Genomic DNA, 22216 nt, shown 5'->3' with positions numbered 1-22216 from the left:
GCGCTTAATTGGGCTGGGAATGCCATTCAGCTCATTAACATTCATAATTCTGACTTGGGCCGTATTGCGAGGATATTTATAGTCCCCCGAATTAGCATGATTTGTAAGATAGCTGTTTGATTAATCGACATCGACACTCCCACGTTTCTAGGCTGATACTTCGAGCTTTGTAAATACCCAACAGAAATATATTTTATTCCAGTCCACACTTTTATAAATGGACTTCAATAATAGTTGGTTATGCAATGGTACGCACCAACAGTCGAAGCTTCTTTTGTTCAATTGAAAAATGTTATCACTAAATAAGCAATGTTTTTATCTATCCTTCTTTTCAACTGCAACATTGGCTGTTGACTTGTTTGAGTTTTTCTACCATCCACATGTATTTATATGACCACATTTACACACAGTCTGCTGCAGGCTGACGAAGGTGGGCCTGACTCTGGAGACGGACAGGGGTGGGCGGAGTGGTCGTGCGGGGCAGGGGCAGGGGCGGGCCGAGCTGTCGGCCGCCCCGGTCGGCCTCGGGTGGTGTCTCTGCCGAGCCGTCAGGGTGAGCCCCGGATTACAGGGTGTCAGCAGAGTCAGGTGGGGCAGGTCAGACGCTGCCACAGGCGCTACGCGGCGCTCCACGCCGGAGGAGTCGCGTGGCCCCAGGTCCGGCCGGCGAGGCTCGCTCGATACGCACCGGGCTGGCCGGGGACAGAGACGGATGGTGGCGCACTGGGACGCGATGGCTGGAGAGGCACAAACGGCGCGCGTGCCACACAGCAGCGGCCACCGGCGAGGGTGGATGGCACGCCGGACAAAGGAGAACGGGGTGCAAGCAGTGAATGTATGAAGCAACAACAAAGTCTTCTCAGTGCTAAAGCAGTTATTGTTGGTCTTTGGATGACGTTTGCAACCTGCATTTAAGCGTGTTAAGTGGTTTGAAGTTTTTACGTTGCAGTAATGTACCCGTTATTTAACCTGGTAATATGTTCATTATAATGAGGAGCAATATGCTTTTAAGACGGGATTACATGGTGTTCTTTCATTAATTATGTAAGCAATCGTCTCGCTCGGTTCATCCAAGACAGCCCCTAATTAGCATCCTCAGTGCATCGAATTTGTTCAAGCTCTCAACATCAGAGAATGTCGCCCTCTTCAGTAAAGTATTCCTCTCAAGTAAAATGTTTGATGTTGGTTCAACAGAGCAAAGCGTTGAACGATTCCAAGATCTCCAAAAGAGACTCGCTTAAAATTTCTTTAGAAATCAAACATCTCAAGCCTGTTCACATTTATGAAAAACGTCAGGTCCTTTAAATGTTAATTAATGCACACTCTGAGTCTTCAAAAACTTTATAACCTATGATGTTTCATACTCGCACACACTTATAACACTGAAATCCAAAAGTTGTTCATGTTGTATGGTATAACGCGTAGTGTTACCGACATCATTTGAAGTTGCCCTCCGAATTCAACGCATAGTGCCGCATTTAATTTTAATACGGTCTCGGACGCAGCTCTATTTCTCCCTGGGAAATGTAAATCCAAAGGCCTTGTCGACGGCTTATGCAGTAGTTTGATGAGTTTAAACATCACTTCAATGGTGTTCCGAAAATTTGCACGGCTGGGAGCACGAGAATAAGCATCAGCTGCTACGGCGTAAACTTTGCGTTTAAGCGGATGTGGGCAAACACCTTTTCAACTGGTAACAAAATTTTCACCGAATTTTACCTACCAATCTACCTAGTACCAAGTTATCAACCTAAACTTTCCCTTCATTTTTTTGTGGTACTGTTGGAATCGTTGCCAGGATGCCTCCCAGTTGAGAAACGGTGCATAGGACAATATTTGTTTTATATGTAAGCTTCTTCTCCGCTGTCTTTTACCACGACTTGATCAGAGGAATGTTTACTGTGTAGGTGTTAGTGGGGCCTCTTTGGCGACATGCTCATTTACTAACGTCTTGGAATGTAACCCTCAAACTCCTTTGTCTGCACAGGTCCGGAAGGCGCGGGCCCGCCGGCCTCCATCGTCCTCCAGCCGGCCAAGTCGGGTGACCTGACCTCCCGTGACCTGGCCGGCTACCCGGGGTCGTTCGGCGGCGGTCGGTCAGGCTCCACCTTCTCCAGTGAGCTGGCTGGTCGGGACCGCGCCGACCAGCTCCACTACGCCTCCAAGCCGGTCTCGTCGGGCATCTACCAGTCGCTGGGCCGGCGGGGGAGGCGAGGCCACAAACACGGCTCGCTCAGCTCGTCCGATAACAACTCGGACACGACCACGTACGCCGAGAGCGAGATGCGCTGCAAGATGGAGCAGCTGCAGAGCGGTGAGTTCCGCCGCACGGCTGCGCTGGAAGTGGGTCACCCGGCAAAGCGGCGAGGGATGTTGGACGCTTTCCTGATAAAGCGTTGAAGAATAATGCGCAAGACGTGTTTCAACAGTCGTTGAACTTAGTGTTAATAGTTTTCGAATATCTTCTTTGGTTAACTGTTCATCTCTGAGAGCGATTAAAGCTCAAAGATTTTTATGCAATGGAAACCGTAAAGGTAAACAAGCTACTTATCCGTTCCTTCTGACGGTAGACGCGGTAAAATGGGATAGTTAAGTTGACTGCAAAGGATGATATTTTGTTAATTAAAGTCTAAATGATTTTTCTGTTAGTATCAATGTCATGAGTAATTTAATATTCACGATCCAGCAGATGATTGATCATATAATTAGATGAATTCAGCGTTCGGGCATTAGATATAAGGAATCTTAAGCAAGGAAAAATAGTTGGCAGCGCTGAAAGTGGGAGAATATGCTGTGATAAGACAGCGTTTCCTCCCCGGTCCGGTCTTATCAACTATTGTACTGATAGCAATCTATGGTCTACGGGTAACGATATCGTCAAATTACGCCTTGCAATAGGATCTCATCCTCAGGGGCTCCATTTCGGTATCTGAAATTGGCTGTGCCGCTCCTACAAAGCTATCTGTTTGAATCTGGAAGTCCGGAAGGAGCCATTGTTGGCGGTGAGTTTAAACTGGTCCGTATTTTGGCTCATTTGTTTCTGGTGACTGGGAGGCTGTTATCGTCCGTCTTCCTGGCGGGCGGAGCGTCCACGGGGCGGCGAGGGCGGACTGCCGAACACTCTCTGGCCGGGGCTGCGTCTTGGTTACGGCGCTCCCCTCCTCCGACCATCCATCGAGCTCTCGGTGCTGATGGCTGCGGCCCGGCGGCGTGCCGAGAACATTTGTCTGTCGGTGGCCGCTCCCGACCGGCGCGCTGTCGCCGGCACCCCCGGTAGGCTGACCCTCTCCCCTTCAGCCACTCACTCGGCACCCGAGTCTGCCGCTGCCGAAATGTACTCGGCCCGAGCAGCATCCCAAATTGAGTTAGAGAAACCCCCGGGAAATAAATCGCTGTGAATTCGGTCTGACGTAGCCTTTTGTCCGCGCCCCGGGTGGCTATTATCGACCGCTGAAATTACTGTTTTGTCACACGGAAATTTTCGCTTCTTTGGACCGCGGTCGGGAAAAGGGTTGCATTTTATTCTGTCGCAGAATAACGGGGTTAGAAGGGTGTGAAAATGTACTCACACGTATGGAAAGTATGCGAGTGATGATAGGTTTTCGAAGACTATTTGAATATTAAGTAGGGCAGATGCAATCCCATTTCATATCTATGTTGCAATGTTTCATCGGTGACAAGAGGAGCATAATGAATAGGTACCACTACCACCGGTAGAGTGACATTGAATGATAACTGTTTTAAATACGAAATATATGGTATACCATACATGGTGAGCATTACGCTGGCAATCGTTGGCGTTAATGCCAATGCTCTGGTAAAATGACCTCTTTAATTCCCTCATAAGATGCGCACACAACACCTCACATCTGGCTTTGTGTTCAAAGTGAAACAACTTTTGATAAGTTCCGTATTTACACCGATTCTAAATTCATCCGAGAAGTTTCGCTTGACGGATCCCAGACTTTAAGAGTTTACTGTGCGTTGGCACCAAACCTACTTAAACATTGACACGGAACAGGACTTCCTCACAAGAGACGCTCCATTTATTTCTGAATTTTGCATGCAATCTCCTGATTGCCGAGCTGGTAGCATCAAAGCCAGAGTATCAAATGGTTCGCGGCATAATAGCGAGCATGATTTATTAACAAAGTTGGGACGGCAGCAGCGGCCGTGGATGATGATGACACCCCGCTGCTCTTCTCGGCTATCTCCCAGCGGGGGGGGGGGGCAGGGAAGCCGAGAGATCGTCAGCCAGCCCGGAACCTCGCCCTTGTCCGCCGCGCCGTGCCGCGCCGGCTGCCCGGCAGACCCGGCGGCGCTGCAGAAATATGTGGTGTAACGGCGGACCGCAGTGATGCCAGCTCACTCGGAAAACAGCCGGCGGCAGCGTGCGTGCCCGTAAAAGTCGCCGCATTAATTGCAGGACGTCGTCGGCAGCGGAAATCGCCTGATTAGTTTGGCGGAAACGATGGCGAGCCTGGCCGAGCGAATGGAGGCAGCGGCGGTACGGCGGGCGGGCCGAGTCGGCTAGGAACGACATTAGGCTAATAATAAAGCTGGCGAATGGCGAAGTTTGTCAAGATTTCGTCTCACGGCGTGCTGTGGATTTCAGTCAGTTACAAAATCCTTCGATCATTGCAGTCCGACAATTTTCAGACGTCTTCATTGCGAGGCAGTGAACACGTGACGAGACATTCCATGAATGATGTTCAGTCACGAGTGTGATGATGAATAAATGCTAAACGACGCACGCATGACCCGGTGTCTATGCTCTCCGTCTGTCAGGTCTGCACACTCCGCCGGAGCCGGCGCCGCCCGAGGTCCCGTCTCGCGGCCCCTCCTCTCACCAGGCGGTGCGCTCTCTACAGCGACTGCAGGCTGGCTACCCTTCCGACGGCGACGTCAACCTGCCCAGTCCGTCAGGTCAGCAGGGATTGGATTTAAAAGCCTTTGATATGTCCGAGGCTTAATGAAGCAGCTGCAGATCAAAAAGATGTGACTCCTGTGGGTCTTGGGGCTTGTCTCCATGATCCGTCTTTCTGTAGCAGGTCATGTTTGGCTCAAAGGACAATATGTATATTTCCTAATCCGATAAGAGTAACAAACATGTTAAGGATGAACGCAAGCTGGACTATGCAGTAAAATAATACGCATGTCCATTACGTCTTCCGACGCTCATATTTACCGCTGCTTTGTTGAACATGCATCACCTGACGTGTGTTTTGTATTTTCCTTTCAGAGTACCGGCTTCCCGGCAGTCCGAGGTCCCACATGGGCCCCTCTCCTCTGCGGGGGTACAATCCGAGCGAACCGGACACCTACGCCAGCCTAAACGGGGCTCAGACCAGGTCAGTCCGCCCATACACACCTACGAGTGTGTCTGCATCGGTCCGAAACTGCCCCGAGTGGTGTTATAAACGACGCCAACGATACTTGTATTGGGTAGATATTCGTGGAACTAAATATACTGTTTCGCTATTCCGTTCGAACTTCCTGTCGACAATGGCGCATAAATTCTCCGACGCTGAAATGCGGAACTGGTGCTGAAAGTGATGAGCTGCCAAATATTGACTCATCACTCCGGCTGGCAATTGAAAACCCCGCTACGAATATCAGCCGGCCGGTTATTTTCCCAAAAGAATGAGTCCAATTATGAATGGTTGGGCGTGTCGGCGCGGCAGTTGGCACCCCGTTACGGAGTGTTTGCGCCGGCCGGCGGCGGTGTACGAGGGTCGCCGAGGGCCCCGCACCGCCCCGCCGCCGTGTAAAGCGGCCTGATTTCCCACGGGGGTCGTCACTTACTGTTTGTATGAATTATTGGCTCCGGGGGAGGAGACTCTGTCGGTATCAACCCGGCGCTATCGCGCACGATAGCCCCCTGAAGGTGCACAGGCTCCCTCGACTGCAGCACTCATCGTATGGCCGGTATGTAGACTTTTTATTGAGCGAGCTGCACGGAATTGACGAAGTCGTTTGGAGGAATGCTAGGGTCTTGATTGGTGTAATTCGAGGAGGCCGCAGAAACGGTATATCATTCATGAGCTATTTGTGCTGGTTAAGTGGGCGGTAACTGTCTGGAATATTGCAATAGCACTCCACTTCCTGAAATGAAAGACTGCCACCAAGAGGTCTCACATCAAAGGCGAATAGCGCCCCACTGGGAATACGCCATTGAGGTAGCAGCGTACCGAAACTCCATTGCAATGGCGCCGCTGGTAAGGAAACCCTTTGTCATTTGCAGCAATACGATTAGAACGCACGTCGTGCTGCCAGTTGTAACACACCTACTATAGTGATATCACTAGACTTTTTGGGTTGTACGTTTATCTTGACATGGTTCTTCCTTTGACCACTTCCTGTATAAAATTCATTCATTTTGTGCACAGTGATGTGGGTTATCTATGTGTCTAACGAACAGGAACTCTTGACCTAATCACAGCTTAACCATCTCTCATTTACAAGCATTCTATCAGCAATGTGTCCCAGAGCAATTCATATCAAATTTATCAAGTTTATTGTTCAGTCTTCATGTTTCTTGGCTTATCTCCAGTCTCCACAGCTGTCGACTGACCAAAGCTCAGGCGCCCGTTTTAGATATTTGCCCTCTCCGCCCGGGGCCCTGTGCTGGTGATTGCCCCATCATCAGCAGGGCAGTTCATTAGTGCCCTCCAGCCGCTCTGGGCGCCGCCGGCGGCACTGGACGGCCCGAACTTGGGCCGCCAGCCGCGCCTGAAATTAGTCACCGGCCAGCACTGGCACCATCAATCACAATTCCGGGCCGCACTTCATTGCGCTGTGAGATGGCCCGACTTGGGACGGCCTGGAGGGGGTGGGGAGGTGACGGAGGGGGGAGTGTCATCAGGCACTGTGTCGGCGGCGCCAGCTGTCCTCCGCCAGTCGCTGATGGAGAACAGAAGCGGCAACTTCTCCGGCGGGCTCAATTTTCATCGATGGAGGAGCTTTTAAAAGTGCGGTGCTGTCACGCAGTTCCGTTAGGGGTTCCGCTGTAGGGGATTCCATTGCATAGACTGCGAAATATAAGAATAACTAGAGCTTGTGACCTGGTATTCGTGGCATATCGATTTTATAGGGTGTAGTAAGTAGTTACAACTTTACAACACTCGGCAGACGCCAATGTTACACCAACAATTACAACAATGCTCTCCATGAAGGGCATTGTGATTAAGAATGGTCTGTGGCCGTTTTTCACCTACTATTGAGTCTTGGCAAGAAATACTTAATCCAATCGCCGTTATCACATTCCCTTCTTATTTGTTATCGGTATTTGATATCCGCTTTAAGACTATTTCTCTTTTCATCACGTCTTTTCATCTTGTTTCTCATTTCACCTTCCTTTCTTTCCCATTCAGAATCCTGCAATTCGTTTTTCATCTCGCGCTTGGCTGCAGCGTCTGGCGTCTGCCGAGTGCCGAGTGCCGAGTGCGCTCACCAGCCGGCGGCGCGGGGACAAGTGGCCGAAATGAGCCGCGCTTGGCCCATCGCCAGCGCGCCAAACTCGATCACCGCCGCCATTCATGTCAATTAGCGCGCGCTGCTCGCGCTTTTTCGGAAACGCAAACAGAGTTGTATACGGCGCCGAGTACCGGTGATTACGGGCGTTCGCTGCGGCGCCGCTCTCTCAGCACGGCCTGGCTGCGGCCGTCGGCGCGGTAAACGGTAGCAGCTGCGCCTCCGGCTTCATTCGCAGTATGATGGACGCGGCTGCTGCTGCTGCTCGACCTTCTGCAGGACGCTGAACCGACCTAATCTCACGCCGTGCGACCTGCAACAATTTCTTATCGTAACGTATCGGCCGTCGTAAACATGTTATCCGGTTATTGTAGATTGAAAAATGATCCTGTTTATTTTTACACTCGGGACCAAATGTGTTCGCAGTCAACTGCTTCTTTCATCAAAGTGGAGCAGCGAGGAGATTCCGCATTCATCCGCAATATTTTCACTAGCTTGTGAACAACCCTATATGTCAACAATGCCTAAATGATCATCATATAGCTTATGCGAAGTTGCAAAATGCAGCTAGTCATATCAACTGATCACCGGTTGCGCTTGACTTGAGGTAGCGTCACAGTCAATCTGACTCACATTTGATGGCTGTTTGTCGGCCGAGGAGGCAGAACATCATCTAGTGATGAGTGAGTGGCGCGGCGAGCCACTTCAGTGACCTGTCATCCGGCTGTCAAACCCATCCGCGTCACCGGGAGACGTTTTGAAGCCGCACGTCAACTGGCTGTCAGCGCCCGTCACGTCATTCAGCTCGGCCGGGTTCCGGTGTTACGCTGAGTGCAAACAACAGATGCGCTACCCGCCGTGACGCAGAAGCTGGGTATTCAGCGGATCAGTAGACCAAACTTCTGCTTCTTTTCTTTGGACAAAACGGCAACAATGGTTTATGTGCGAAGGACACTGACTATGTTTTTTTTTTCGCAAATATTGCTTTCTTTTCAATGCGGGTTTTTATAACTTTCAACTGCTGGAGGGTCACAATTCAGCATCGCTCTTCACAGCTTTGACTCAGCGTCACTATGGTGTATCCTGTAGGACTTCACCCAGAAACCACCCCCATCTAACCCCAATTCCTCAATCTTCCCTCAGACTCGTGATGGACGGCGGTCAGAAGGGCGGCTCCTCCGAGCCGGTGATGCCGCTGGTGATGCCCGTCTACCCGGCGCAGCGCACCAATCTGTGTCACCACGTGGCGCCGCCGGCCTACTCACCCGAGAGGAACCAGCTGAAGGACGAGTGCCGCTACCGGTGCAGCTGGCGGCTGGCCACCGCCTGTCTGGCCGTGCTGTCGGTCCTGCTGCTCGCGCTCATGGCATACTTTGCAGGTGAGGAGGGCTGTTGAAAGTTATACTCGTACTTCGGATTGGCAGAGACAAAAACTACTGTTTCTTACTGACGTAGAGTAGTGCATGGCAGAGACTTACATATTGGCGCGTTGAATCAAGTGGTTTGGCTGCTACAAAAGAAGATCTTATGTAAACCCTTCCCTGAGGTTACGGTGATGGACTCGTTGAAAGGATCTATTCAAGGCAGCGTTCATGTGAGATCAAACATGAAAGCGCGACATAGTCGATTTCTAGTAGGCATTGGTTTTATTTTATTACCTCTAAACTTCTAAAATATCCACTGAACCAAATAGTTACCTTCATTTTAAGAAATTGATATGTGTGGATGTTTGACAGTATTGATTTCAAACATTACTTGCCATTGTATCCCGTTGATAGGCTAGGCTGAAAAATGAAATACCCCACCACCTAACGTAATCGCAAAGTGGACTGCATGTGCATATACAGCCCACTTTTTGCTGTCACTCGCTAGTGTACTTACGTAGCTGCTAATATTTGCCGCCAAATCGAGCACGTGCCGTCGTAACGACATTGCGGCGAGCGTGTCCATAAGTAAGGTCTCATCGTCGAAGAGTCATTACCGGTACCTAATGCATCTGGCCGGGTGTTGTTCGGCCGATGTTCGACACTTCAGTGTTGCGTGCGTCGGGCGTCAACATCATCGGGCGTCACAATCAACAGAATTGTGTTGCGCTGCTGGAGAGCTATTACATACACTTTTTGTGTTATTTGATGTTATTGCGCTATAGGTACATGGCCACAAAGAAGTTATGGTCGTAATAATAAACAGTTGTTTTGTGATAGTTACATAGGAAACACTGCACGAAAGCAAACTGGGTATGTTTAAAAGTAAATAATGGCTTATGTAGTTACGTGCGCATTATGCACGCTATGATTTATTACACATTAGATGAAACTGTAGTGCAACAAATTGGCCACATCAACATCATGTCATGACAGACTACGACTAATAACCTTTGGACATGATTATAGTCAGCATGCGCGCTGCAGCACTGACGTTTCCTCGACAATTGCCATTGAGTTTCTTCTACTGCATGTAAAGCATCTTACTTAATTGTAAGCTACCTAATGTTGAAAGTTATGGTTATCGATTCTTTTGACTTCTGTTTGCCAGCACTCAGAAGCGTGGAACATTGCATTTTATTCCGATTTGGTGGGCAGCGTCCATTTGTCAATGCTGATTTTTATCGATTCCCAAAACAGAGCGTCAACCATATGGAGGCTCAATTTAGACGATAAATTACTCTGTAATTCATTTTAGAACTACTTAAGCCATTCCAACTGCATAGCTAGTCTAACTAGTGAGTTCCTGATGTCCGCATTTAGGCGCAAATCATGTTCTCAATCCGAGTGCATACACACAGACCACTCTATCCTGTCTCAGCCTCGTAATGTTCAATCCGGACGTCTCAATTCAGACTCAGTCAGCTGGAGCACTGGGGTGGTATGGCGGGGGAGCACCGACTAACGAGACCCTCCGCTCCCTCGGGTTCACTTCAGCCTTATCAATCTCGAACGGGGGAGGGCCGGGAGAGCCGGGCCGAGTGGTGTTCATAAACTGTGCGTACACACTCGGTTTGCGACTCGCCCGCTCCTGGTGAGGCGGTAATGAGGCCCGCGTCAGACGCAGTCGGCCGAGTCGCGACACGCCGCCGTCACAGACACTTCTCGGACGAAAGCAATTTATGTTCTAGGAGGTGCTTCAAACGAAACTCGCCCGCCCTGAGAAAACGCGACAGCGTCATTCTCGAACTTAGCTAATTATTGCTGCTGTAATCTCGGTTGAACAGTGGGCCCCTATTACCGTTTAATTTGGAAGCGGGCTGGCGACAGCACGCCAGTGAACAGCGGGAGGGGTGGAGGGTCCTTCAGGCTCCGCTGCGCGCATCTTCAAACACGGCCGGCGTGAGCTATTGAACAGACTGCCGGCCTGTAAACAACTCACTCGGCCGGCGGCCGGCCCTCCGCCGGCGAGCTATATCAGTATTAATAGGAGGGCACTGCGCCGGACGAGCTGAATTAGTGCTCCACTGCGTGGAGTGACGGGGTAATCAATAGGGCACGCGTACAAACCGTGACGTAGATATGGGGGGAGGCTTTTTTGTATATGCATTGCAAAAACGATCGCCATCAGTTTGAATGGAGAACATGTTGATTGTTCAATGCTTGGAACGTTCAGCTTGAACCTTTCCTGGTTGTGTTATTTTTCTTACAAGCAAGTTGTTTATGAGTGAAGTTTACGAAATTCCTTCTTTTTAGCTGTAAACCCATGCGGCCACCTATGCGTGTGCGGCTCCGCGTGTGTTTTTGTATTCAGAAAACTCGCCATTTCGTCGACTGCAGCAGAACCACTTCCGCCGCGCGATCATAACGACGGACATTTGCAGCCGTCTTATTTGATTACAAAACGTGCTGTCTGCGACTAGCTCGCTTCATTTACAGACAAACGAGGCGTCCTGCTCCAATTGTATTAGGGCCGCGTCGACGCGTTTTTCGAGAATCTCTGAAGCACGAAAACAGTTAAACGCTGCTGCATTCGTGTGAACTGCGGATCCTGGAACTCAGCGAGTCTGCGTCCCCTGAGACAGTTCAGCTCTATGCTGCTGGGCGGGTCAGTGGAGATCTTGGCCTTTGGGTCAGTTTAGATCTGGAAGTACTGGGAACGGCTTACGCCAGATGTCACCGAGGCTGCTCCTATAGCGGATGTACTAGGACTATTCGGGCTTCGTGTCAGCTTATATCCAAAGTCACGGAGTCTGCTTTGTCCCGATGTCATCGGGCTCGAATTCGCCCATGCAGTTAGACCCAGACAATGTCTGTCTGCCCCCATGGCCGGGCCAAAGGACGGGCCGATGAAACTGTGCTGCTTGTGACAGCTGACACTGACGTCACTGACGCTTCTTTGATCACGGTCGGACCTCTAACGCTGCGGGGATCGTTGTCAGACCTCTACACTGCGCTGATCGCGTCAGACCTCTGACGCTGGACTGACCGTAGCTGGGTCGCTGCGGTCTGCGACGACCGCGCCCGTCGATCCGCGGTAATCGGTGTCCGAGTGTTTGTGTTCGATCTAGCTGACCCAACTGGACAAACAGTTCCCGAGAGCAGATCGGTGTCCTCCGGAGAGCAGCTGCTCGACCCAGTCTCATGGACGACCGGCGGCACTCTGTTGGCGCTCCAGAGAGATTCTGAGTGGTCGCCTTGGCAACCGGTCGAGTTTGCGGCCAGTGTCGTGTTCGGATGTTGACCGAGCACACAGGGATGCTGAGTTAGCAGAGCGAAGGCCAATTCCTTGCTCCAGGGTTAGGGAATCGTGGTCAGATATCGTTGGGAAGCTGTTTGTGTGGCAGTGTGACACGGCGCCAGTTTACTTCTGTAGAAAATCCACCGCATAACAATAACAAATCCGTGGAAGAACCTCTGATCCTTTTAAAATCACACGACAGGTCATTTCAGTTTGTCCGGGCTCCTTACTCCGTTATCGACGCACACGTGAATATTTAGCCATGCTATTACACCACAAGTCGCCCTCGAGCTGGTGTCTATATGCACTGACCGGTTGTCCGTTTCAGCGACGGGTGGCGGCGGCGGCGGCGCGGAGCGGTATGTGGAGCACGCGGTGGTGATGGCGCCGCCCGACAGCACCCGACACGTGGAGCTTACCACTGCATCAGGTGAGGTCACAGGTCACAGCTGGGTCAGGTCAGAAGGACAGGTCATAGGTCACAGCTACATCAGGTGAGGTCACGGGTCACCGCTGGCCGCTAAGTTAGGTCAGAACATGAGGTCACAGGTCGCCACTGCATCAGGTGATGTCACAGGTCACCACTGGTCGCTGGGTCAGGTCAGAAGGACAGGTCAGAGGTCACAGCTATATAAGGTGGGTGTGTAAACAGGTCACGGCTGCATAGATTCAGAACAGACACAGGCCTGCTGCTTCAGGTCAACAAAAAGGTCAGCATTTTGTCATTTCAGACCCCGTGCTATCTTCTTGGTCAGTTCAGGGACCAGAATATGGGTTAATATAGTTCACGCGAACGACGGAGCAGTAAAAGTAGTTTCGTTTAGGCTTTTTTTATAAGTTTGTTCAGAAACACTCAACCGACATCAACAGCGTAGTGTGCGATGGCGCCTCTCCACACACCTCTCTGTTGTATAACAGCGAGTCTTTTGTACACATCCGTCTTTTTTTCTGTCGTGCGGGCGGCTGCGGGACCTGCCAACACCGTCCCGGCGGGTCCCACCCGAACACTGCTTCTCTGACAGCCGGGCTGTGGGCGTCGCGGCGAATCGCAGTTTTCCTGACATCAGCACAAAGCCCCAGTCAGACGGGACAGCCGTGTCTCTGCTGATAGCATTGTGGCGTCCTCCCCCGCCGCCCGGAGCCCGTCAACGCATGGCAGACACACGTCCGAGACCGGAGAATGACGAGTTGTCCGCCCGAGATGTTTATTATGATAGTGTCAACAGCGTGTGCATAGCATGAGAGGCTGCCGACAAACTGTAAAAAAATGGATGTGGGGGCGTCATTATTAACGTCATATTATGCCGCTCATTTCCAAATATTGGCGTCTCGGGAGCTGCGAATGGCTGTTCGTCTTCGGCGAAGACGTGAAATGAGCTAACTGCCAGCACTGGCGGATCCAGGGGGGGGCATTAGGGGCATATGCCCCCCCCCCGACAGGAGCCTGGGGAGGGCATTCAGTACAAGTATGCCCCCCCGTTCAGACTTACACTTCTTACGCCTATAACGAGGAACTAAATAAAAATGGTTTAGAAAGCCTTCCTAGTAACTACTTTTGTGATCAGAGTCGTTTTAGTCAGCGGCGCGAGAACTTCTTCAAGACTGGGGGGGGCTGAACCATAATAGAGATCAACCTAGGGTACCCCCAAATCTAGTTTTCTCACCGGTTTTAGGCCACTTATTTTTCAGACTTTGGTCTTTTCAACAACAACAACAAAAAAAAAACGAAAAAATGCAAAAAGTGAGTCTTTCCGTCTCAGCTGAGTGAAAAAACTACCGTTCTGGCAACCTGGAATAAAGGTTTTAATCTGTCAAATGAGTTGCCGAGCCAGTGAAAGAGGTGGATTTTTCACTTACATGCTTTCTTCCTATGTGACCCACAACCCCTAATTTGGGAAGGACAAGCTGCCCAACGGTTCCTGGCCTCATGAAAAGTTGTGTGGACCGCCCCCACGGCCGCAGAATTGTGGGGGCAAGCTTCCCCCATTGCCCCCCTCCCCCGGTTCCCGCGCCTATGTATGAATCTATGAAATTAGGTATGTTGGTAGATTTCCGATTTCGATTCCTCCAGCTGGGGGGGGGGGGAGGCTCAAATACATTACGAGCCCCCCCCCCCCCCCAGCTTTTCGGCTGGGGGGCTCAGCCCCCGCTAGTCCCCCCCTCCCGGTTCCCGCGCCACTGGTTTTAGTAACCTCAATTTAGTTGTCATTGCTTTATTTTGTCTAAAAATATGCTGCTTCTTAGTTCTAACCACAGGGAGTCATGCCGCTTCAACCCTTTTGACCGTATTGTCTAACGATGGCACTCATATTGCGCAAATCATGCAGGAATCGGCCGCCGCCTATGCTTGGGAATAGGGATGGTTAGAATATGATTTACCTGTATGGCCGCAGCCAGTGCAGCGTAACCAGGGGGGGGGGGGGCACAAGGGGCGCGTGCCGCCTCATTAGATGCATGGTGCCCTATGGGCCCGAGAGACCCTGCAGTGCCAATTGGCCGCTCAGGGTCCAAGCGTGCCTTATTTCGACTGAGATAAGACCCGCAGGCCTCGTGAGGGCACCTCACAGAGTCACGGGCTCCTGAGTCACATCACACATCACACATCTCCATAAGGGCCCCACTCCGGCTTCTGAGGGCCCTGTGCTGGCCTCTGAGTGACCTTGCTGACCTATTAAGCGTCAGCTCTAATTAGGGTCCTGGCCCATACCCGCATGGAACGGCTCCACAGTTCCACACCAGTGTCTCTGAGGGCCCATAACGGCGCCTGTGAGGGTCTTACACCGGCGCCTTTGAGGGCCCAACACCGCCAATCTGAGGGACTAACACCAATATTTCTTAAGGCCCTACATCGGCGGCGGCTCTGAGGGCCCCACACTGGCGCCTCTGAAGGTCTTTCACAGGCGCATCTGACGGCTACCTACCTGCACTCTGTGGGCCCCACACTGGTGAGTCTGAGGGCTCCCAGTGACGCCTGAGAGTACCACGCCGGTCTCCAGAATCCCGCAAGGCTCCTGAAACCCTCTGCTGGCCCTTGCTGGTCTCTTGAAGACCCCTTGCCCCCATGCATGTGTCTCTGAGGAGTGAGGACTCCCACAACGATGCCTTTGAAAGTCTTCACCGGCGACTGTGAGGGCACACAGACGCGTCTGAGGGCCTTACACCGCCACCTCTGAGACACCAGTGTCTCCTGAGGCCCACATCGGCGACTCTCAGGGTCCCACACCGGCGCCTCTGGGGCCCCACACCAGTGCCTCTGGCAGCCAGCCACCGGTAACTCTGTAGGTCCTACACCGGTGACTATGAGGGCCCCACCGGCGTCTGAGAGTACCATGCCGATCTCTAAGGATTCCACAGGGCTCCTGAAGACACTTGCCGGCCTGTGAAGGCCCATTGTTGACATCATACGGCCTGTTACCGGCCTCTGAGGGCCCTTTGTCGGTCTCTGAGAGGTCCTACTGGGTTATTAAGCATTCGCATTTCGCACCAACAACTCCAAGGGCCCCACACACAGCCATCTGTGAATGGTGTGGGCTTAGCGCCACACCAGTGTCTGAGGCACCACAACGACGTCCATGTGAGGGCCTCACACCAGCACCTTAGAGGGCCCACACGGGCTCCTTTGTGGTTCCTGCACCAGTGCCTCTGAGGGCCCCACACCACTGCCTCTGGGGAACCCACACCGATACCTTTGATGGTCCCACGCTAGCACCTCTTAAGGTTCCACACCGGCAGCCCTGGGTCGGCTCTATACACCAGTCATTCTGAGGGGCTGAGGGCCCCAACGGCCCCACCAATTTTCATCGATTTCTGGCGCTGCCCGGGTATTTGTCCCAAATGCCTCCTCCTCCTGGATCTGCCAATGGGGGTCAGGTGTCCTACCATTTCTGTTTTTTTTTTTTTAGAAAAAAAACTCGTGTCAGGGCTATGACGAAAAATAAGTGGCCTAAATCCGATGAGAAAACAGGATTTGGGGGTACCCTAGGTTTGGCTCCGTGACCTGGTATGCCCCCCCCGCGCTGAACCCCTGGATCCGCCAGTGACTGCCAGAAATACTCCCGACACGATTACCCGAACTGCGCATTTGGGCGACGGCATGAAGCGTTTAGCGTCGGCCGGTTGAGCTACGGCGTGCGAAACTGCTCCATCAGGGCCGTGCCTGCGTTTCGGGCGGGCTGAGCGGAGACAGGTGATGGTAAAGTGCTCCGTCAGGGCCGTGCCTGCGCACAGGACGGGCGGGACGGGGACAGGTGATAGTACCGAGCGGGGGACTGACTGACGAAGGGTCCCTGAACTCTGAAGGCGGACGTTGCAAGCTGCGGGCGGTTAGTAGTGGGCGCGAGGTTGGATGATGACCTTGCAACTCCGGACAGTGACCGCGTGACACCGGGCGGTTACCGGATGACACCGAGTGGTAACTGGTAACCTTCTGACACCGAACGGTGACCGAGCGGTGACTGGGTGTTGACAGAGGCCGTGTCAGAAGGTTACCGCCCGACCTTCTGACACCGGGGGGCGGTGACCGGGTGTCAGCCGTCACCTGACATCAGTCGGATGTCGGTAACGACGCCCAGGAGAGCGGCGCGTCCGCGGCAGGAGGAGGCCCGCGGGAGCCATCCGGTGACTGAGCGGTCCCGCGGGCGGCGCCGGCGTCACCGACGTCATGTGTTCTCGGACGGACGTGACCCGCCGCAGTGACCTCGCTGTACTCTCTCAGTGACCCCGGCCCAGTGACCCCGCACGCTCTCTGAGCTCTGTGGCGGGTGGAGCAAATTTTCCGGAACGATGTGCTGGGTGCGTTTATTTATGATGTTAGCTAGTTATGATGTTGTGTGAAATGACATGGCTCGTTAATTACAACGACCATATATTTTTCACTCCTTATGGGAGTTGGCTTGTTTTCTGTAAAGGAAACACAAAGGTCTTATTTAAACTAATCGCATTCATAGCCATGATTTAACAAAATAACCTCCCAGCAATCACCAGATCTCGGGCACATATTCCGCCGGTCTCTGTAGCAAACAGGAAGATAATCTCCCTTCTTCGGCCTGTGAGACTGCAGAGCGTCCCTCCAGCCAGGCAGCTAAGCAGGTCACGCGCTGTTTGCCCCTGTTTCTGCTCGCTCAGGGACCTCTGCGGCGCCGCGGCTCACCGGATCGAGCCGTGTCAGATCCGGACCTATTTCCGCCACGCGCCGTGTAATTTCCGCCCACAGACGCCGTCGGCGTTATTCCCCGGACCATATGGACTGAGCGGTGGGGCGGGGAGATGGGGGCGCCGCGGTGGTGGGGTGGTGGCGTTGCAGAGATGTGGGGGGGAGATGCTATGAGAGTCAGGGCCGATATCCATGCATGGCCTCGTCTATCACTGGAGTGCTGAACGTTGTGATGGCGAAAAGATGCAGCCTGGAAGATGTACGGCGGTCTTCGAGTGGTAGTAAACATTAGTAATGCATGACGCTCTGATTACTTATTGCAATATGATGATCTCAGTCCGAAACGGGGTCGCAGCGGGCTGCAATTTCTGCGTGACAGTCCCGCTGAGTCAGCGCGGCGCGAACAAAGTTGATCGGCGTCCCAGCGGTGCCAAAGTGACTCATGGAGCGACTGGAAGACAGGGCAGTGACAGTGCCAGAGCAGCGAGACCAAAGGCGTGACTAATGCTTGTGCAGGATGGTTCAACACCTCCTGGCACTAGGCCCACTGTCGTGAGTTAACATGGCCGAGCGGCGGGTACTGGCTGGTGATTACGCTATCAATCTTTGTTCCTTGCTTCATCTTGACTGCTGAGTGCTGACGGTATCATCTCGAGCTATAATCATTGAGTGCTATAAGAATAAAACGTTCTATCTTGCTCGCTTTATTTGCTTAGGACGTGTGCCAGAATTTAGTAATGTTATGCTTTTGCTGGTGCATTGGGATGCAGCCGGTCAGCGAATTATCCCGGCCCGACTGACCTCAACCTTTCAGAGAAAAGCGGCGTCATTCTGGTCAGCCTTGGCCCAGCTGCGCCATGAAGAGCGGTCAGCCCACCAAGTTAGCAGTTCACCGTCAAAGCCGGGCTCCACCGCCGACCTGCAAATGCATCGGGCAAGATGTGACGTGGAATTGGAGGACATACCTACCATGTATGTATAGCAATTCATCCCACGTCGGAGCTGCATTTCGGAGCGGACTCGATCCTCCGAGCGGCATAAAGATAAGGCGGCCATCCGACTCGCGGCGGGTCCAAATGACCGGCTTAGGAGAGGTCTCCTCCCGCCGGCGAGTGGCGGCGCCTTTCAGCAATGCGCATAATCCGGCGGCTGCGGCACGGTCGACCACGGCCGGTCTGCCGCCACCGGCACCGTCTCAATGGCCGCAGTCCGGGCGCGTTTAGCCCGGCGCCGCTCGGCTGGCTGGCTATTCTGGTGGTGCCGGTGGCAGAGCTGAGAGCCGAGCTCTGACGAGCCGGCTGAAAACATGGCGGCCGACGGTCCGGCCCGGCAGCGCGCATTGTCTCCCGTCGCCGACACGCAACCCGGCCATAAATTAGCAGCCGCGTCCCCCGGCGGCCGACTGTCGACACCGGCTGCCGCGCCGCGCCACTGCCGCCGCCGCTCGACAGGAGCGCCACGATCGTCTCCCAGAGAACTGTTAATTGTCCCCTTTGTCTTCGGCTGAGAGCTGCGATTGGACCGAGCTCGAAATGGCTGCGTGCGTCCGTTTGTGTGTCTGTCTGCTCTCCTGCGTGCGGGGGTTTCGATTAGATGGGAGGCTCATCTGGCTTTAGACATCTCTCTTCTTTCTAAATGGAGAGAAATGGTTGTGATACGATGGATATTTGGTTTAGAAATTAGCGTTCCGATTTGACAGTCGGCCATTTAAAAGTCAAGTTGGATAGGTATTTCAGGTAGCCTGCAACACGGTGCTCTATGGTTGACCTTGTGTATCGGTACTTCAATTGAAATAGCCATTCGTGCCGATCATTGAGAGTCAGCAATCACTCTCCTGCTAAATGAATGCTGTAGAAAAGCTGCACGTTGTAGAACACTGGCGTAACGTTTGTTACGCCAGTGTTCTAATAATAATAATAATAATGTTCTAATGATAAAACAATTGCATCGGATAACAATTGCTCTCAACGACATGTAAGAATAGAAATCCCTGTTGGGATAAATTGTCGGCGCTGGAAATAGTCCAGCCAGTCTGCATCCTGATAGCCGGCTCTCCGTTAAGTGTGTGACATGAGTCGACATGAGCTGTTTGGGCGGGTCGTTCGGCGCCCTCGACAGCCGGCGGCGGCACTCCTCAGTCCTCAGCCAACTGAGCGGCGCCCTCTGAGCTCCTGTTCAGGCCGCTGGCGCAGCTCGTCGAGAGCTGTTGAACCACGATGGCCGCGCGCCGAGTGGGCCCTCGGGCCGCCCGCCGCCGGACTCTGGGTCAATGCCGGCCGTCACCGGCAGACCGTCGACAATATGGATCCGCCGCTGCGTGTGCCGGCGCACGCAAACGCAGCTGCCGCACCAGAAATGACTCCGGCTGGCCAGCCGCTCTGCGCGCAAACGGCTGAGTCGCCTCCACTAACGCAGCCTGACTGCAGTATAGACCAACGCGGAAGTGCCGAGAACGGCATCGCTGCTGATGACACCATCCCTCCTCCGCGCAATTACAGCGCTCTGGCCGGGACATGAATGCCGGCTGATTATGGCTGAGCGGAGCGCCGCGGGCAGCGGCCGAGGGGCGCTCAAGAACCCTCTGCCGTCTGTCGCACCGTCGTCGTCGCCGTCGGGCGGCTCCAGGCATCGATCGACGACTAATAGACGGATGTTGCTGCCGGGACAGATGCGTGGACATCCGTGCTTCATTAGACGGTGCACCCCGGAGACTAGCAGAGCGCTCCAGCTGCGGGGTAGACGCCTGGTGTACCGACGTGGAAGGCAAAAATCGGAATAGATGGTGTGTGATTTGGAGCCACTGCATAATTTTTTCATATTGTTGGTGTTGATTCGGGTGATGGATCCCATAATATTTGACTTCAGAGCAGGCTATATGAGGCTTGGCTTTTAGTTCGTACCTCAAGCTTGTTTTATAGCATAGCATATATTTACAGGAAAACACTGAATTTCAGTCTCGGTTGTTAATTTATCAACACTAAGCGATAACTACAGTCGGGGGATGCAGAATTGCAGGGCCGGCGCGGCGATGACGGACGCCAGGGCAATATGTTTGGTCCGTTGCCATCCGAGGCCGGTCGTTTGGTGTATCGCCGGCCGACTGAGCTGTAAAGCCGCTCAGTTGATCCGGCCGGAGGCGCGCCGTCATTTGAGCCGAGCTCTGCAGCGGCGCGGCCTATTCGGGCCGCTCGGAGCCCGCTGCTGCCGGGCCGCGTGTGTACTGCATGCAGAGCGGGGTGTGATTTATCGGACCAGTTGGCGCCGCCCGGCTCTGTGAGTTTTCAGACGGCGCAAGACGAATATCGCCGAGACTGCAGCGCCGGCAAACAGCTTCAGTCTGTTTGTCCCCACTGGAGATGCGACTTCGCGCGAAAGTGAGGAAAAATGATGCACGCCTGCTTATCGCTGGCGCATTTCATAAATGTTGGGCAAAACATGTGCTGCTACATGATAACTTTGCGTATTCCTTTAGGAACTATAGAATGAATGAACACAACGGGGTTAAATACCGATCGTTATTTCGAAAACAAAAACCGAAATGGCTTTATACGTACATATCTCCCTCCCCCCCCCTCTCTCTCTCTCTCTCTCTCTCTCTCTCTCTCTCTCTCTCTCTCTCTCATCTCATACCTACTCTCACCTCCTCATGCTTTGTTCACTATCAAGAAAGGTATTGACAGTTCTGGCCGTTTACCTGTTCATTTTTCCATGTTGATGTCATTCTCTCAGGCTTCCACACGGCCGCATTGGCTCAGACCTAGTGTTGCGGCACAGCATAACTTCAGGCGCTGCGATCCCAGCGCCATCTAGGGACCAGTGGAATAACTACCGGCGTCCGGCACATTGTGTTCTTGGGCGCTCCGGCTTACGAACGGAGTACGAAAAGCAAGTTAACGATATTCTATGCGTAATAATGGACTGACATACCATCATGATTGTTACACTGCATATTGGACGATAAATATTTGCTTGGTTGGTGGTTTGCTCAACTGGTATTCCACTTAGCTGTCGTTACCCAGGGGATACGGAGATAATTTGGAACCCAGAACGACTTGACTGACTGGTAAACCAAGGTGCTGAAACGTAAACTGATGGGACTCTGGGTAAACCAATGTGTCCCATGGCGCATCAGGCAGCACTCCTGTTTGTTTTCTCTACTTCTCCGACGCCTCCCTTCTCCCTGCTGACGGCATTAACCGCCGATATACACCGTGTTCTGACGATGTGACCTGCATCTAACCCCGCCCGTTCCCTCCATTCCACAGTGGACGTGTCGGACACAGCAGCGGGCACGCCGTCACGGGCGTCCTCACCGGTCTCTCCGCGGACACCTCCACCCGTCCCGGCACCCTCTCGGCTGACCCCAGGCGCCGCTGTCGTTCACCAGCTGGCCCCGCACGAACTGTGGACCGTGGAACACGACGTCAACCGACCGCAGGTCAGTGCGTGGATGTGGTGGAATGTGGATGGGTTATAGATTTCTCAAACAGGTGCGGATGCATACAGAGGCCTGGGGCTTACGTAGGGCTAAGTGTCTTATGTCTTGAAATTGAGCCTGAAGGAGCGCAAGCACCAGGGTGATATGGCTTTGCGGTCCTAAAGCTGGCATTACGAAGCCCACAAAGGGCATAAAGCTGCCCTCGAAAGACATCATGACTATCTCAAAGTGCACATTGCTGTCCTGTTGACGTCATAGATAGTCAATATGCCGCCCCTGCGCGGCGGGATAAATATGAAATCTTAGTGACGATGGTTTCCAACAAGACAAAATTTGACATCACGAATGGTATTCACTTAGCAGCCACTGACACGTTCAGACTCGAGCCACATCCAGTTTTGATTTACCAAAAGCATTGTGCAATAGATACGGTACCGGGTACGGAAAATTCATATGAGTGATAAGATAAACCACATGAAATCAATTAA

General features: G+C 52.7%; 1 protein-coding gene across 1 annotated transcript in view; it reads left to right on the top strand.

Annotated features, from left to right (window-relative positions):
• The window catches only part of LOC122393071 (teneurin-m-like), a 111557-nt gene that overhangs the window by 37400 nt on the left and 51941 nt on the right, over positions 1–22216 (top strand). The window contains exons 4-9 of the mRNA XM_043388675.1: positions 1988–2314; positions 4789–4926; positions 5243–5351; positions 8617–8852; positions 12467–12568; positions 21556–21728. Of these exons, the coding sequence (XP_043244610.1) occupies positions 1988–2314; positions 4789–4926; positions 5243–5351; positions 8617–8852; positions 12467–12568; positions 21556–21728 (1085 nt within the window). The remainder of the gene's footprint in view (positions 1–1987; positions 2315–4788; positions 4927–5242; positions 5352–8616; positions 8853–12466; positions 12569–21555; positions 21729–22216) is intronic.

The sequence above is a fragment of the Amphibalanus amphitrite genome, unplaced genomic scaffold, assembly GCF_019059575.1.
Source record: "Amphibalanus amphitrite isolate SeventyFive unplaced genomic scaffold, NRLGWU_Aamphi_draft 000514F_arrow, whole genome shotgun sequence".
NCBI lineage: Eukaryota > Metazoa > Arthropoda > Thecostraca > Balanomorpha > Balanidae > Amphibalanus > Amphibalanus amphitrite.
Note: the sequence above shows the minus strand (reverse complement) of the source record. Positions and strands in the feature narration are given on the sequence as shown.